The sequence below is a fragment of the Carcharodon carcharias genome, chromosome 13 (genome assembly GCF_017639515.1).
Source record: "Carcharodon carcharias isolate sCarCar2 chromosome 13, sCarCar2.pri, whole genome shotgun sequence".
Lineage (NCBI taxonomy): Eukaryota > Metazoa > Chordata > Chondrichthyes > Lamniformes > Lamnidae > Carcharodon > Carcharodon carcharias.
Genome location: NC_054479.1, coordinates 103,414,503 through 103,431,081, shown reverse-complemented (window position 1 = coordinate 103,431,081; position 16,579 = coordinate 103,414,503). Strand labels below are relative to the sequence as shown.

Sequence of the window (16,579 nt, the reverse complement as noted above, 5' to 3'; positions counted from 1 at the left end):
TTGTCTTCAGTCTCTACCTCAAACAGTTTGATAGCCAGACGCCATCACTCTCCCTCGTCACTGTCTGAGGCTGAACCATACAATTAGGAACTATAGTGTCATATTTGACTTGAAGGGGTGTTTCCAATTACATACAGGTTCCATAGCTAAAGCCACCTATGTAACATCGCCTACCTCCATTCCTGCCTCGCTCACCTGCTGCCAAAAACCTCATCCATGTCTTTTTACCTCTAGGCTTGACTATTCCAATGTTCTCCTGGCTGCCATCCTCCATAAACTTGAGCTTATTTAAAACTCTGATGCATGTAACCTAACTCACACCATGTTCAGTTCATCTTTCACCCCTGTGCTTACTGATCTACACTGGTTCCCAGATCATCAACACCTCAGTTTGGCCCTCCAGGGCCTCACTCCTCCCCATCTCAGAATCCTCTTCCATCAGCACAACCCTCCAAGGACTTTGCAATCCTCTAATTCTGGCCTCTTGAGCATCCAAAATTGTAATCGTTCCCCTGCTGGTTGCTGTGCCTTCAGCTGCCTATGCCCCAAGCTCTAGAATTCCCTCCTTAACTTTCTGCCTAGCTCTCTATCTAGCCTCCTTTAAAACCTACATCTTTGACCAAGTTTTTTGTTACCTGTCCTTATATGACTCAGTGTCAAACTCTGATACTAATGCTCCTGTGAAGCAACTTGAGAAGTTTTATGATGGTAAAGGTGTATATAAATGCCAGTTGTTGTTGAATTCCCATTTCTTCTGCCCTCAGTTCCAAATCTCTTGCATTTAATTGTGTATTCATGGACCCCTTGTTCTTGACCCTTAAACTTTTGGACAATCTTCTTCTCTCTACTCTGTCCCATTCTTTCATCATTTTGAACACTTCTGGTATACCACCTCATAACCTACATTGTTCTAAAGAAAACAGAACTACAATTTCAAGTGTTTCTTTGGACTTATCATTTCCTTCTAGCAGGCAACAATCTAGTGAATCTGTGCTGCACCCTCTGTGAAGTCTTAACATCCTTCCTGTAATGTGAAATCATAATATTGAAACATTGCACATTAACTGAGAACTTCAAGTTTTGTATAGGCTCATCACTATGTTTTGGTTTTTATATTCTCCCCTCAAGTTAGAACAGACCTGTATTATTTTCCCTCATAGCTGCACCAGCACACGATGCTGCCTTTATTGTTCTGTGAGTTGTACTCCCAAGTCCTTCTGCTCTTCCACAGCACTGAACCTACTTTTGAGTATAATTATTGCCGATATATTTTTTTTAAATCTAAAAACGCATCCCCTTACATGTGCTGACATTGAATTCCATCTGCTACTTTTTAACCCATTCCCCCAACATATCAATGTCCTTTCCAGTTTCCTTTGGTCTTCAAAAGAATTAACAATACCCTTATTTTGGTATCATCTGCAAATTTCAACACTACTCCTTCCATACCTACATCCAAAGCATTGATATACACAGAGAGAAGTAATCCCACATCCAGAGCTGGATGGGCAGCTATATACACTTCAAATCGCTCCACAAAAGCTACCCTGAACTCCCAACTCGATACTCAACCATTAGTTGCTTTAGCTATGGATTTATGCCAAACACACTGCCCCTTTGCAAGGAGGAAACTTGTTAATTTTATACATGTCTTTTAGATTGACCATCCACTCTATGCCACCATATTATCCATTCCTCTCAGCATGTTAAAGAGCTGAAACATGTTTCCTCCATTTCTTTGTAACAAATAATTTTGAACACAGTTCCAGAATCATGCTCATTGTTATTGGGCTCATCATTGAGCACTGCCAACAAATCATTGCCCTTTTGAAGGCAAGGTGCCAACATTGCACACAATATTTCCAAATTGGGCTCGACAGTGTTCTATCTAAAGTTATAACCATACAGTTATAGAAATTTCAATAAAAGAAACAGCAAGTTAACTCATTGTGCATGACTCAGCATATAGGAGCTATTGAATCCCATATAGAATAATGGATTTTATTTATAATTAAAAGATACATTTTATTGCTGCAAATTAACTGGATATTTTCAGTGAAGTCAATGGTCACACTAATCCACCTTATCTTATCCACCTTTAGCAACATACTCCTTGTTGCATGTCTTCATCATATGCATAACTCTATATTTTCTATATTCATATTCACATTGAAGTCCATCTGTCTTATATTCTTAACCCAATTGATCCATGCCTACCTGAATTCTAATCAATCTCCCTTAAAATTATCCCTTGATCACAACACTGTTGTGTCACAACAGTTTTATTTATTACAAAGATCAACTGCTTTCATTTTTGCTGTATGAATAGTGTAAACAGCAATGAACACAAAACAGAGTTCTGCAAAACTCTACTGGTTACTGTCACATCTTTCCTCATTTATTACCACTCTTCTAAATATTGGGAAAAGTTTTATTATCTTCCAGTTTTCAGATATTGATCTTGTACTTATGAAACTCCTTCAAATACAAAGCAGAGTCTCTTGCATAGGAATTCTGGTACAGAAGGAAGCCATTATGTCTATGTTGTTGCTAGATTTCAAGAGACATGACTTAATTTCATTTTCTTGCTCTGCGTCCTTTAAAGTATTCTTAATAAGAACAAACTTGCATTTATATATTCTCTTTTATGACCTCAAAACTTCCCAAAGCATCTCATAGCCAGTGAAGTACTTTTGAAATGCTGTCACTGCCATAATGTTGAGAAATGCAGTGTTATGATCTCTGTAGAGACCTTTAACTTCTAAAAAGAGATTCAAACTTCCAGTTGATAGCTGAAAGAAAAGCACAAGATTTCATGTTTTGAAACTCTTACTGTAATACCTAAAAAAAAATCTATTGACTTTGTATGCAACTTATGCTTGAACTACAGAAAGTGACATGCCCCTTGTATCCTTATCACCCATTTCACTCTATGGAATTACATTCCTTTTAGCAAACAGTCCACGGTTGCTTCCAGCTTCCAACAAATGAATACATATTCGCCATTTCGCCGAGTAGTAACTTTAAGTTTGATCATCTCCAGGTTTTTTCCTCAGTTTTTGGAGAGTTTCTTAAATCCACCACCAACAGTAAAGCCTGTTCCAATTATTCTTCATCCCCCAGCAATGCCAGCATGAATCTCCCGGAATCCTTAGGTGGCTGCTGGATGCATTTCTTCAACTAGAGGCCGTCTCCCTCCTCCATCCAGCTTTGGTAGCTCATAAAGCCAAACAGCCATTTTCCTCTGCTGACCACAGAACTACTGCCTGGAGTTGATATCTGTGATAATCACTGATACGCAGGAAAGCCTGTAACCTGATCTCAAACATGGTTTTCTCTACCCCATGGCAACATGAAACACATTAACCTTGTATCCAGGTAGAAATTCTAATTAGCTCCTTGAGAGACCAGCCCTCTTTCACCTTAGAAGTAAATAGGCAGTTTACAGAACAATTGATTACAAATCAGTATTTTAAACACCTCTCTGGAACTTTGGGAGTCTCAAAATCTTTCTATGGTGAACTCAGAGACTGCAATCATTGTCTCTAAGTGTGGATATCTTGCACTTTCTTCTCAGTAAAACAATCTAAGCTTTCTTTTGATCTCTAACAATTTAACCACCTATGCTTAATGTCAGGGGAAACCAGAACAAGTTGCATGACCTCTTTCATTTACTCTAAATTTAAAGCTACAGTCCAAAATCAAAATAATCTTATAAACCTCATAATTGTAACAGCAGCAACTAATCTGCACGCAGCAAGGTCCCACGCATGACAATGAGATAAATGATCAGGCAATCTGTTTAATAAGGTTTGTTGAAGGTTAAATGTTAGCCAAGATACCCAGAGAATTGAAGCGTTATTCTTTGAATAATGCCATGGGATCTTCTATGTCTCCTGAGAAAGCAAATGGGCTTTGTCTTAGTCTCTCACCTAAAAGATGGCACTTAATAGTGCGGCGCTCCCTTAGTTCTGCACTGAAGCATAACCTAGATTATGTATTCAAGTCTCAGGTGTGAGGTTTAATTGATGACGATACTTCGAGATGTTTAAAAAATGTTCATAACCAGCTAATGTTAAATCTTATTTCCTAATGTTCTCAATGGAGCCTTTGTTAAATTTCTGATTTAATCCATTGTTTGGAAGCACAAGAGAATTCCACTAACACACAACTTAAAACAACAGGCAATGGTAAGATGTAAACAACAGAGACCGCTGGAAATACTTAACAGATCAGGAAGCACCCGTGGGAGAGAAACAGATTCTCTTTTCTCTGTCTAAAGATGTTGCCCGAGATTTTTTTTTCAGATTTCCAGCATCCACAGAATTTTGCTTTAATAATTAGACCTGAACCATTGCTTTACCAGCCATCTTAACAAGAATTTAGCAAATGCTCACACATGCAGCAGATATCTCAGGTCACTGTAAAACGTACCTCTTCATCCAGTATGTGTCTATATTCCACAAAGTCATTTATCAACTGGGCTGGGCCCATCAGTTCAGTCTTGGCCTTTATCCAATCCATTGAAAACATGAGTAAATAGAGTTCCTGTGAAAAAAAACATTTACAACATTCAGCATGTTTTTCTCTGATAACACAAAGGTAAAATAGAATCCATACTCGAGAGATCAAAGGGCAATCCAGGTCATTAGTTCCAAGGAAGACAACCTACTTAGCACAAATTGCTACTGAAAATATTTAGATTGACTAAAAAGGCATGGGATAAGTGTCTAAACTGCTGCTGGCATTCAAAACTGCTCAACCAAGGTGCAAGAGTTTAATTAATTTTGTGCAGTTAAATGGGGCACCTTGTATATTGTACTCCATCTTTTGGGAGGCAGAAGCAGAGGTTACTGACAAGCTCACCTAATCTGGATATAGCCTCCTGTTAGGCAATCTCAGAATGCCACTGACTTAGATCATAACAGAAGTCATAGTCCACAGCACCCTAAACTATCACTGAAGGAGTGAGTGATGACAATTTTCATGGTGGAATGAAAAACAGGGAAGGGAATAAAGTACCATAAGATGTAGGAGCATAAGTAGGCCATTCGGCCCATCAACTCTGCTCCACCATTCAATGAGATCATGGCTGATCCGATAATCCTCAACTCCACTTTCCTGTCTTTTCCCCGTAACCCTTGATTCCTTTACTGATTAAAAATCTGTCTATCTGAACCTTGAACCTCATACTTAACGACCCAGTCTCTAGAGTCTTCTGCAGTAAAGAATTCCATAGATTGAATGCCCTCAGAAGAAATTGCTCCTCATCTGTTTTAAATGGGTGTTCCCTCACTCTGATATTATGTCCTTTGGTCCTAGACTCTCCCACAAGGGGAAACAACCTCTTAGCATCTACCCTGTAAAACCCCCTAAGAATGTTATATGTTTCAATAAGGTCGCCTCTCATTCTTCTAAACTCCAGTGAGTACAGGCCCAACCTACTCAACCTCTCCTCATAAGAAAATCTCTCCATACCCGGGATCAACCTGGTGAACCTTCTCTGGACTGCCTCCAATGCCAGTACATCTTTCCTTAGATAAGGGGGCCAAAATTGTTCACAGTATTCTAGGTGTGGTCTAACTAGTGCCTTGTATAGTTTTAGCAAAACTTCCCTATTTGTATACTCCATTCTTTTTGAAATAAAGGCCAACATTCCATTTGCCTGCCCTAATACCTGTTGAATTTATATGTTAGTTTTTTGAGATTCATGCACAAGGACTCCCAAACCCCTCTGTGCCGCAGCTTTCTAGTCTTTCTCCATTTAAGTAATATTCAGCCCCTCTACTCTTTCTGCCAAAGTGCATAACCTCATATTTTCCCATATTGTATTCCATCTGCCAAGTTTTTGCCCACTCACTAAACCTGTCTATATCCCTCTGCAGACTCCTTGTGTCATCCTCACTACTTGCCTTCCCACCTATTTGCGTGTCATCCGCAAACTTGGCGATAGTACATTCACTTCTCTCATCTAAGTGATTAATATATATTGCAAATAATTGAGGCCCCAGCACCGATCCCTGTGGCACTCCACTATTTTACAGGTTGCCATCTTGAAAATGCCCCTCCTATCCTAACTCTCTGTCTTCTATTAGTTAGCCAATCCTCTATCCATGCTAATATACTACCCTCAACACTATGGGCTCTTAGCTTATTAAGTAGCCTTATGTGCAGTACCTTATTGTACGCCTTCTGGAAATCCAAATATTTTACAACTACTGGATCTCCTTTATCTATCCTGCTTGTAACCACCTCAAAGAGCTCTAATAAATTTAATAGGCATGATTTGCCCTTCATGAAGCTATGCTGACTCTGCTTAATTAGATTAGGTATTTCTAAATGCTCTGCTATTACATCTTTATAATAGGCTCCAACATTTTCCCAAACCTCAGTCAAATTTCTACATTTTCATTAATTATATTCAGTTACAATGTAAATGGGCCCTAAAACAAAACACATTATTTTATTATGAAAGCATCCAAAATACTGCGGATGCTGGAAATGAAATAAAAACAGAAAATGCTGGAAAATCTCAGTAGGTTTGGCAGCACCTGTGGAGAGAGAAACACACTTCATGTTTCGAGTCTGTATGACTCTTCTTCAGAGCTAAAAGGTCAGAGCTAAAATAGAGTCATATGGACTCAAAACGTTAACTCTGTTTCTCTCTCCACTGATGCTGCCAGACCTGCTGAGTTTTTCCAGAATTTTCTGTTTTTTATTATTATTATACAAGATTTTATTAGCCCAGTTTATTAGATTGACTCTTGTGAACATAAGCCATCAGCATAAATTTTCTCTATTTCTCTATATACTCTATTTCAATAGACTATAAGCAAGATTATACTTTTACTTGATTAAGTTCTAATTACTCCAGTGCACTATGTAAAAATTAGGAGGGCTGATCTGTATTCATTATATTTTAATAGTTATGGGGAAAGTTGAAATATTCACATCAAAAGCTGTTATAGATTTAGCCTTTCTGCTGAAAACATTATATTACTGAGATCCTAACTCTGAAAAAGCAAAATTATTAATCAATAAAATGAGAAATTTAGTCCAGTAATTTATTTGAAATACCAACTCAATTTCTAACAGAAACTTTTCGTGCAAAAATTATCTTCTGCTGTAAGGTTCACTATAATCTCTATTTGAAGCATGCAGATAGATTTTTCCATTAGGAAACTGAATTTAAACAGTTAATCATATAGATAACTTTTACTCAATTAAAGATCCCACCCAAGATTAAATCAGATGTCGTCCTTTTTTTTTCAAAAATGTATTTTATCCTTTTCTTGCTGTCAAGAAAACAAGAAATTGTAATATGTTCTTCTGGTAATAGCCCGGAAATATTTTCTTATGTACTGGAAGTCAGGCTGTAGTTGGAATAAGAGTTACAGGGATGACAAGGGTCTAAAGTCAACAGTAAGAAGTGATTTTTATATGTTAATGAACCAAGAGGAATTTCAATCAGAATTTTATGTAAAGCAATAACAGTAATAGCTTGAACTGAGTTGTTTTAGTTCAAAGTGGGATATATGCAGGTTTAAAAAGGTGTAAGGAGTGAGGTAAAGATAGGGTAAGTTTGTTTTTACAAGTCTAAGAGCTGAAGTAAAGGACAATTTAATCAATCCTGGGAAGAAAGCATTTCTGAAAAGACTGGTTGAAACAATAGAGAGATCAAAGGGAAGGAACACATTTAGGGAAATACTGAAGCTTATGTGAGAGGGTAGCTGCTTAGATCTCTCAGAAGGCAGCACAGTAGCTGGTCAGAACTAACAGAAGACAGTGTGAACAAGGCCAGACCTAAAGACCCAGTTGCTGTCAGCCTCAGAGGACACCCAAAGGGTAAAGCACTGTGTGGTAAAATTACTACACTTGTATAAATTTTAAAATTTATAAGGATAGCTGTTGAACAGAAAAGGGAGAGGCTAGTTCTGAGGGTAAAGTTAAGTTAAGATTTGTGGAACTGTTTTAAAGTACTGCTTATTGTGTGAAACCATTCTTGTGTTTAAATGTAAATGTATTTTTTTCCTTTAGAACATAAGAACATTAGAAATAGGAGTAGGCCATTCAGCCCCTCAAGCCTGCCCTGCCATTCAATAAGATCATGGCTGATCTGCCCCAAGCCTCAACTCCTCTTAGCCCTCAATTCCCCGATATTTAAAAAATCTATCTACCTCCTCTTTAAATACTTTGTGATCTAGCCTCCATAACTCTCTGGGATGCAGAATTCCAGACATTTACTACAGTTTGTCTTTTAATAAATGCTTACTTTAATATAAAATCATCACAAGTAGTCAGGGAAATCATTTCCTGATTTCAGAACCACTCCTCATACTAGAGAAAATGCAAAAAACATTTTGGCTGCCGTTGTAAGTTTCCCTCTGGGATTTGAGCAGCTTAGCATTCACCATCTCCTGCGCCATAACATTGTCAAGTCACTCACCAACTCTGGCAGAGAGAGAGAGAAAGAAAAGGTAGGTGGGGGGAATCTTCTCCCAAGCCTCTGATAAAATTGCCTTTTAGTTAGTTGCTCGGAATATGACAGAATTGCCTAGCAAAGCTTTATCTTCTGATTATTTCTCTACAGGAAAACATAGTAACTGACTTTGGTTGGAAGATTGAAGATTCAGACCCCAGCTGTCACTTAATACCTCTACGTGCCAGAGAAAATCAACTCTGTATCCTTTGTCTCTTGTACATATCCATACTGCAACTTGCATTTATATGATCATGCTTATATATATTTGTTGCAAAGCTGCATGAATATAATTAGGGTTACAAAATAAATCAAGTACATAATTGAACAGCATTTAAACTTCACTTTAATAATGCCATCTTGTGAATGGACAAAAAGAAGCAAGTTAGCTTAAAACTTCCCTTCCTCAACTAACTTCAGAACAGTTCATAAAGTTAGACATGCAGGTATGTTAAATGTGCTAAGACATAATGGCATACATTCTGATGAGATAAACACTCAAATAGGTTAACCTGTACAATACCTAATGGCCTGGATTTTGAATTGAGAACAATTAGGCTAAACCATGCCTCAAAGAGAATTCATTGGTTGAAGAGCCAGGCTTCTCGCAGATGTAGAGAATAGTACTGGATCAGATAACAGCAAATCAAAAGCTCACAAAAACTCTATGACAGTTGTCAGTCTAGTGAACGGGTCTGTTTTTATTTCAGATTTCCAGCATCTTTTGGGGCTGACCACAAAATCCAAGCCAATAAATTGATAATGTTTCATTTCAATAAATCAGTTTCACCTTATAACAAAATGCAACAAATACAACAAAAAACAACATACACAAAATCAAAGATATAAGCAAAATACTGCAGATGCTGGAAATCTGAAACAAAAACATAACATGCTGGAAAAACTCAGCAGTTCTAACAGCATTTGTGGAGAGAAAAATAGTTAAAGTTTCGAGTCTGTATGACTCTTCTTCAGAACTAAAGAGAAGTGAACATGTGATGAAATTTATACTGTTTAAGGGGGGTGGAGCAAATGAAGCTGGATAGGAGGCCAGCAATAGGTGGGGGCAAAGGAGAGATTGGCAAAGATGTCATGACCAAAAGGGCAAAGGGGTATTAATGTAGCGGTACTAGCTAAGGGTGGTGCTGATGGTGGCATTAAGGTAAGAAAGCAAAATGTGATAATACCAGGACAAGGGTAAGCATTCTGCAAAGAACAATATGAAGAAATGACAGATGGCTTTTGTGGGGGTGGGGTGGGGTGGGTGAGGGGTGATTGTGAGAAAAAAGATTGAAAATAGGATAAAAGGTGGGGATAAAACAATGAACAAAAATGAAAATAAATAAAAATAAAAATAAGTGGATAAATAACAAAAGAAACATCAGGCTGAAATACATTTGTAAAAGAACCAAAAATTATTATTCAGGATCCTAAAAGCTTCTGACAAACTGGGGGACAGAAGTAGCACTAAAATCTAAATTCATTGGAGGATGTAATTTCATTTAAGTGCATTGCATTTTCTTCCAAAAGGCATTTTTAAGTTCCCCTGATTTAAATACCTAGATGGAGTTAGTTAAACTGCACTAGCAGTTAGCTAGTATCGTCCCCCAAATTTAAAAAAACATTTTTAGCAGTTTAGAATTAAAACTGGCAACACAACACTGTTATAATACAGTAAAGCACTGAGACATTAGACCAAAAGATTCTATGAAGCAACAGGCACACTGATGGGAAGTGCTGAGCAGAAAACAAATGCTAGATGGGAGAGGGAAATGGAGGTTAGGGGGATGATTACCTCCTGCCCCCATTTTTTTAAACACCTTTTGTAGCTGTTTTAAGGAGGCATTGACAGATTCTTGGAAGCTGGTGGATTCTGGTTTGGATTTTTCCACAGCAACAGAAATAGGAAGAACAGCTTAAATATGTCCCCAATAAAGCTAATAGCAATTAGCACATAAGTATTTGTTGCTCTTCAAAACTTAATTTAATTAGTGGCTCATGGTTCATAGCACTCACAAAGTTTTAAGTTTTTTAAAAAAGGTTCCAATTAGAGGGAGATGTTTGAAACCTGCAGTCCTCCAGTTCTTACCTTTTTAGCGTGCCAGATTTTAACCATTCCATCAAAGACAGCCATACCTTCAGCTGCTGAGGCTGCAGGCTCTGGAATTCTCTCCCCAAACTTCGGCTCTCTTTTCTCCTTTAAAACAGTCCTTAAAACTTACCTCTTTCCTGTCCTAATATCAGTGTTAAATTTAGCTTGATACTATTTCTGCGAAGTGCCTTAGGACATGTCACTATATTAAAGGCACTATATAAATGCAAGTAGTTGTTGGTCGGAGCTATTTGTCAGACTGCCCCTTGAGAAATAACAGATGATATATTAGGATAAACATGGAAAAACAAAATGGGACAAAGAGTAACAATTAGTGTTTTGAATTACATAAACCATGTTACAGTAAAATCATCAATTTGTTACACAGCCTAACTTTCATAAGAGATGGAGCAAACAGTCAACTGAAAGCTTCCTCTGCCAATCATACCTAATCATGGTAGACTTGTATGGCCACTATAAATACACTTTCTCGCTATGGACTTATATTGTTACTTCTGTAATTCTCAAAATGGAACAGTAGTCTTTCAGTTGATTTTTACAGATTAAGACTAAGGTAATTGTATAGTCTGCACTAACCTTGTCCATATTCGCTTTAGCCATATGGTTAGCCAGAAAACTGTACCAATACATACAATCTTCATCAGAAGGTGATGGAAACTGTCTTTTGTACGTCTTCTGATATTGACGAACCATTTTTGCATGTAAATCCTGAGAGAAAAGCAAATATGAATAGAAGCCAACTCAACAAATAATTTCAAAATATTTTAATAAATCACAATTAAGCCTGTAAATAGGTAAACATCCCATCCACCTATTTCTCTGTTTAAATATACATAGGGATGCTATGACAACTGTGTACCACAACTGTGACTTTCAGGTACGAGAGCATGCACTGCATGAACATTTGAGTAGTCTGACCACCAGTATATAAAAAGTTCCAGAAATCGGGTACCACAAAGCCAATCCGACACCATCACCCATCCCACCCACAGTCATCTCCCAGACCCTTCCGCAATCAACGAGATTCAGCAAGGCAAGAATCAAGCAAGACCCAAGCCAAAAATGTTTTGGGCCTTCTGGCATATACTCTAGTGAGAGAATAAGTGGGCCTGGGCAGTAGATTTTAGTGTAACTTGGCCAGCTTTGGGGAGTTTTCACAATATTTTCTCAGTAGTAAGCTAACAAGGTCAAGGCACTATTTTGTACTAACACTGGGCTAAAGAAGCCATTTTGCATTCTGTACTTAATAATCACTTTCAAGAATTAATGTATAATTAGTAACTAATCAGAAACAGATAATTAAATAAGTAGTGAGCTTTAATGAGTAACTGAAGAATAAGTAATTAGCAATAGTTATTAAGGCTGGTTAATATACTAATATTTGAAGTTTAAAGCATTAATCTGCTGCAAACCAATATTTCTAAACATACTGCTATTGTCTGTAGGAATAGTGAACAGTCAGGTACTGTCCTTGACTGCCTGGGCCAGGTGCAAGAGAATGAATGGAGACCTGTACAAATTCAGATAAGAGAAAGATCATGAACAGTCTCATTGTTCCAATCCATGGAGCAATGTATGTAAATGGCTAAATCCAATAAAATTAACCCAGTCACAGCAAATGACCGACTGGCTAATTACAACAGGCTTGATTAGAGATGAGGTAATGGTAATTCAGGGGTTAAAAGTAGAGGTTCCAAGAGACATCTTTGCTAGCTGATGTCATATCAGAAAGGATAGATGTATCCTCTGTGGCATCCCCTAGGGAAGGGTGGTAAATTCAGTCTAAGGTTTGCCTAAATCTGCTGATCCTGTTGTTTGAGAGTTGGAAAGGATTGAGCGAGTTAAGCATTTAAATTTCACCTTCAATACAATATTTCTTAATTAGAATCTATTCAGTCTAGAACTTCTGTATTAATAGTCTTATGGATTACTTTATTATTCAATTTTAAAATACACCTTCTAATTTCACCACTGAAGAGGGTGCTGGCTGTTTGGAATTCACTGCCTGCTTTGGTGGTGGAGGCAGAAGCCCTCAACTCATTTAAAAGGCACCTGGATCTGCATCTGAAGTGCTGTAACCTACAAGGCTACGGACCAGGTATTGAAGGTTCAGGAGAGATGTGAAAAAGCAAATACGAGAAGCAAAGAGGGATTATAAAAAAACACTGGCAGCTAACATAAAAGGAAATTCCAAAGTATTCTATAAGCACATCAGTAGTAGAAGGGTGGTAAAAGGAGGAATAGAGCTGTTTAGGGACCAAATAGGAGATTTATAGATAGAGGCAAGGGGCATGGCTGAGGTGTTAAATGAATACTTTACAACTGTCTTTACCTATGAGGTAGTAGTTAGAGTTTGGAATGCACTGTCTGGAAACGTGCTGGAGGCAGGTTCATTAAGGCATTCAAGAGGGCATTGGATGATTATCTAAATAGAAACAATATGCAGGGTTATTGGGAAAAGGCAGATTGGCATTAAGTAAAAATGCTCAGAGAGATGGTGCAGAGAGATGGGCCGAATGGCCTCCTTCTACACCATAACAATTCTGTGATTCTGATTCTTTTGCGGTGGGCACAGACACAATGGGCTGAATGACCACTTTCTGTGCTGTAAATTTTCTATGGTTCAAAGTTTCATAGTCTACCTATTACGGTTAAAGCCTTAAAAAATAACAAAGGTAACTATTGGTAAATTGATTTATGATTAGTTTCGGGTGCTCAAGTTATACATCCCAAAATCTTAATCTGATCAAAAAATCTTAAAGGAGGCACAACCTCTCCGGGCTTTCACACTAATTTCAGCCAGAAATCAAGGATCAGTCCCATTGCGTCTCTTGTTGATCAAGAAAGAAAATGTAATCTTGCAATTGTAATCTGCATGCATAATATCCAAAACAGTCTATAACATCTCATGTGATACCGATATTTATGATTACACATTTGCTAAAAGATTTGCTACTTCCACTAAGAAGCCAAATATACAACATGAAGCAATGAGAAAATGATCATGGGGAAAAAATAACTTATGTCTTAAAATAAGAAAAACTACCGGAAGTCGTTTGCGATTCTGTTCAGTCAGGAAGTCCAATTGTAAGTCATGCAGGTAATACTGAAAAGAGTTCCCATTGCGGTCACAGAATAGTAAAGATTTGTTGACAAAGACTTGTAAGATGTCTTCTACTTCTTCTGTTTCCAACGCCCACAGAATACACAGAACCTGTTTCGGCATGAAAATTCACAGCAACAAATGAAATTTACCACAGAAACAACTACTTGTATTTGTATAATGCATTTAACATAGTAAAACGTCCCAAGGCACTTAAAGCGTTATTAGACAAAATATGACACCAACATAAGAAGAGTGTAGGCTGGATGGCCAAAATCTTGGTCAAGGAGATAGGTTTTATGAAGAGGAAAGAGAAGTAGAGAGGTTGAGAGGTTTAGGGAGGGAAATCCAGAGCTTGGGACCTGGGCAGCTGAAGGGGCAGCCATCAATGGTGCAAGTCATTGAAACCAGAGAAGGTGAAGTGCCCAGAATTGGAGGAAGGCAGATACCTCTGAAGGTTGTATGGCTGAAGTAAATTACAGAGATAGGGAGGGGTGAGGCTGTGGAAGGATTTGAAAACAAAGATGTCAATTTTAAAATCAAGGCATTGCTTAACCAGGAGCCAATGTAGGTCAGTGAGCTGATGGGTGAATAGTATTTGTTATTATTATTTATCAGCAATTAACAGTGTGAACATTCCCCAGTGCAAATTATTTCCAAAGAGCCATCAATGAAATCTCCCATTTCCTTCAATCAGAACTGGCCATGCAGTCTGTGCCTTATGAAGCTATATGATGCCTCTCCGTTTGGTCAAAAATAATTAAAAAGAGTGCACATAAATGTAAAAACTTCTGAAATTGATTTAACTGAGAGCATTCCTGTGGCAAAACATGTACTTGTTGAATATTTTAACTTGAACTTTATACAAAATACAGAAATAACCGGTAAGGGACCAACTACAAATAGAAAGCCATTGATTCAAGCTAGACAATTTGGTCAAGGCCCATACAATGGTTGTGAGAAGTGCTAAGTGTTTAATCAACCTAGGGTGTTACATTGGCAACGGCAAATCTGTTTCAGATTCAAAGATTGGCTACATTCAATATTGACGAATGGACATTTGTTCTAATGAAATTACAAGAGGTGTAGACACCTGTCACTTTTGTTTCAGGAAGCCTGCAGGGATCCTTAATCATTGATGTGGAGCATAAAATAAGCTCAACTTGAGACAGTCCAATCAAAAAAGACTTATCATCCCCTTTTAAAACAGCCAGAAAGATGAAAGAATCGTACTGTTAACTTACATTTACCCAAGTCTACCAAAAGACAAGGAGATTGTTGATTGTGTCCATGTTTTTTTTGATTGATGGCTGTTTGAAAAGAGGTCAAGAACATGATTCACTGAAGCTCCCTAAACCCCTAAATAACAAACAGATTGGAGATTGTGTTCTGACGCAACAGAATTATATTGCCAGCCAACATACAGCCAGTCATACCTGAATCATGAGGTCAACAGCTGCAAGATGGTAGCTGGCAAACAAAGTTAGGCTAGATTAAGTTTAAGGTTTATGCATAGAAAGAAAGCAAATAATATCTTTGTTGGTTTATGCACCAAAGAGAAATGCATATTTTGTGTTATACTGAATACTGGCCATTTATTTACCTTATGTAATTAAAACAACTTGTTGGTCCAAAGATAGTGTTGTGATTTGGTAACAATAAACATCCAATCCATCTTTCAGGAAAAATACATGAAGATGTTACTACAAGCAAGAGTAAAATAGCTATTTTGTTCTGTTGAGCTTGCAGGAATAGATAAATAATATCTACTGTTAAATATAAGAGTTAAAATGGATTTCATTCTTTTGATATGAAACTTAAAATGGTTTCAGTCCTGAGGCTGGCTGGTGCTTAGCAACCAAGAGCCCATGTGCCATGCTGCTGTTACACACGCTACAGGGAGAAGCTTCAAGATGAAGAAAGATTTCATTGTCATTAAAACTATAGCAGACATTTCTACTGGATGAAAGCAGAGGGAAAAATTGAGTTTTTACGAAGAATTTAATAAACTATTGCGTGTTGTAAAATGCTGCTTTATACACTGTGGGCATCTCACCTAGCTTTGGTCAATCCTTTTAATATGTAATATCTGTATAGTAGTTTTTTTAGCCAGTGCAACTCTGGCCTAGCAGGTGATATTTGCACTGATTCAGTCTGATGAATTACATAAATCTGCATGCACGTTTACTGTAACTAGGCTAATAGTTAAGGGTAATAGTTAACCAGGGGCTGTTCTATCAAACAGAAATACAGAAACTACCCAGCCGGTTTGGCAGCATTTGTTGAGAGAAACAGAGTTAATGTTTCAGAATTGTTCTGAAGAAGGGTCACTAACCTGAAACATTAACTCTGTTTCTCTCTCCACAGATGCTGCAAGACCTGCTGAGCATTTCCAGAATTTTCTGTTTTCATTTCAGATATCCAACATCTGCAGTATTTTGCTTTTTTATTTCTGTACTGTCAGATGCTTCCCAATCAAGAATAACAGGGGTCACTTATTGGAAGTATGGTCTGAACATTGAAAAGGATGGCTATGTTTTAAAAATGAACCATAACAATAAGATTAAGGGGAAATTCAGCTGAATGCACTTTTCATTTAAAGAATTTATCATTGATGTTTTTGAAAGCCATTTTCCTTTGATCCATCTGCAGTTCACTGCTATTTTCCAAAGGGCTGTCAAAGGATTGATGTAATGAAAGTCCCATTGCTCATTAAAACAAAATTTCAAAATGATTTGGCACGGTAAAGTGATATACTTCTATAAATATTAATAGGTATTATTCTACAGATATTTCTACTCATCCCACAACATACCGCATGAAACCACTCATTACTTATCACAGCTTCCTGCTCAGTGGTCTAATGATGCCATCTGTAAATGAG

General features: G+C 37.5%; 1 protein-coding gene across 18 annotated transcripts in view; it reads right to left on the bottom strand.

Moving 5' to 3' along the window:
• The window catches only part of apaf1 (apoptotic peptidase activating factor 1), a 216,482-nt gene that overhangs the window by 149,595 nt on the left and 50,308 nt on the right, over positions 1-16,579 (bottom strand). For 12 of the 18 annotated variants that reach the window (XR_005944817.1, XR_005944818.1, XR_005944819.1 and 9 more), the window contains 3 exons: positions 13,639-13,806; positions 11,169-11,300; positions 4,435-4,548 (listed from right to left, as the gene is read on the bottom strand). Coding sequence is in view for 10 of the 18 variants with exons in the window: in XM_041202763.1 (XP_041058697.1) it covers positions 4,435-4,548; positions 11,169-11,300; positions 13,639-13,806 (414 nt within the window). In the remaining 8 variants the exon portion in view is untranslated. Of the gene's footprint in view, positions 1-4,434; positions 4,549-11,168; positions 11,301-13,638; positions 13,807-14,939; positions 15,055-15,303; positions 15,371-16,579 lie in introns of those variants that run through there. The other 6 variants (XR_005944823.1, XM_041202771.1, XR_005944824.1 and 3 more) reach the window with 4 other exon arrangements.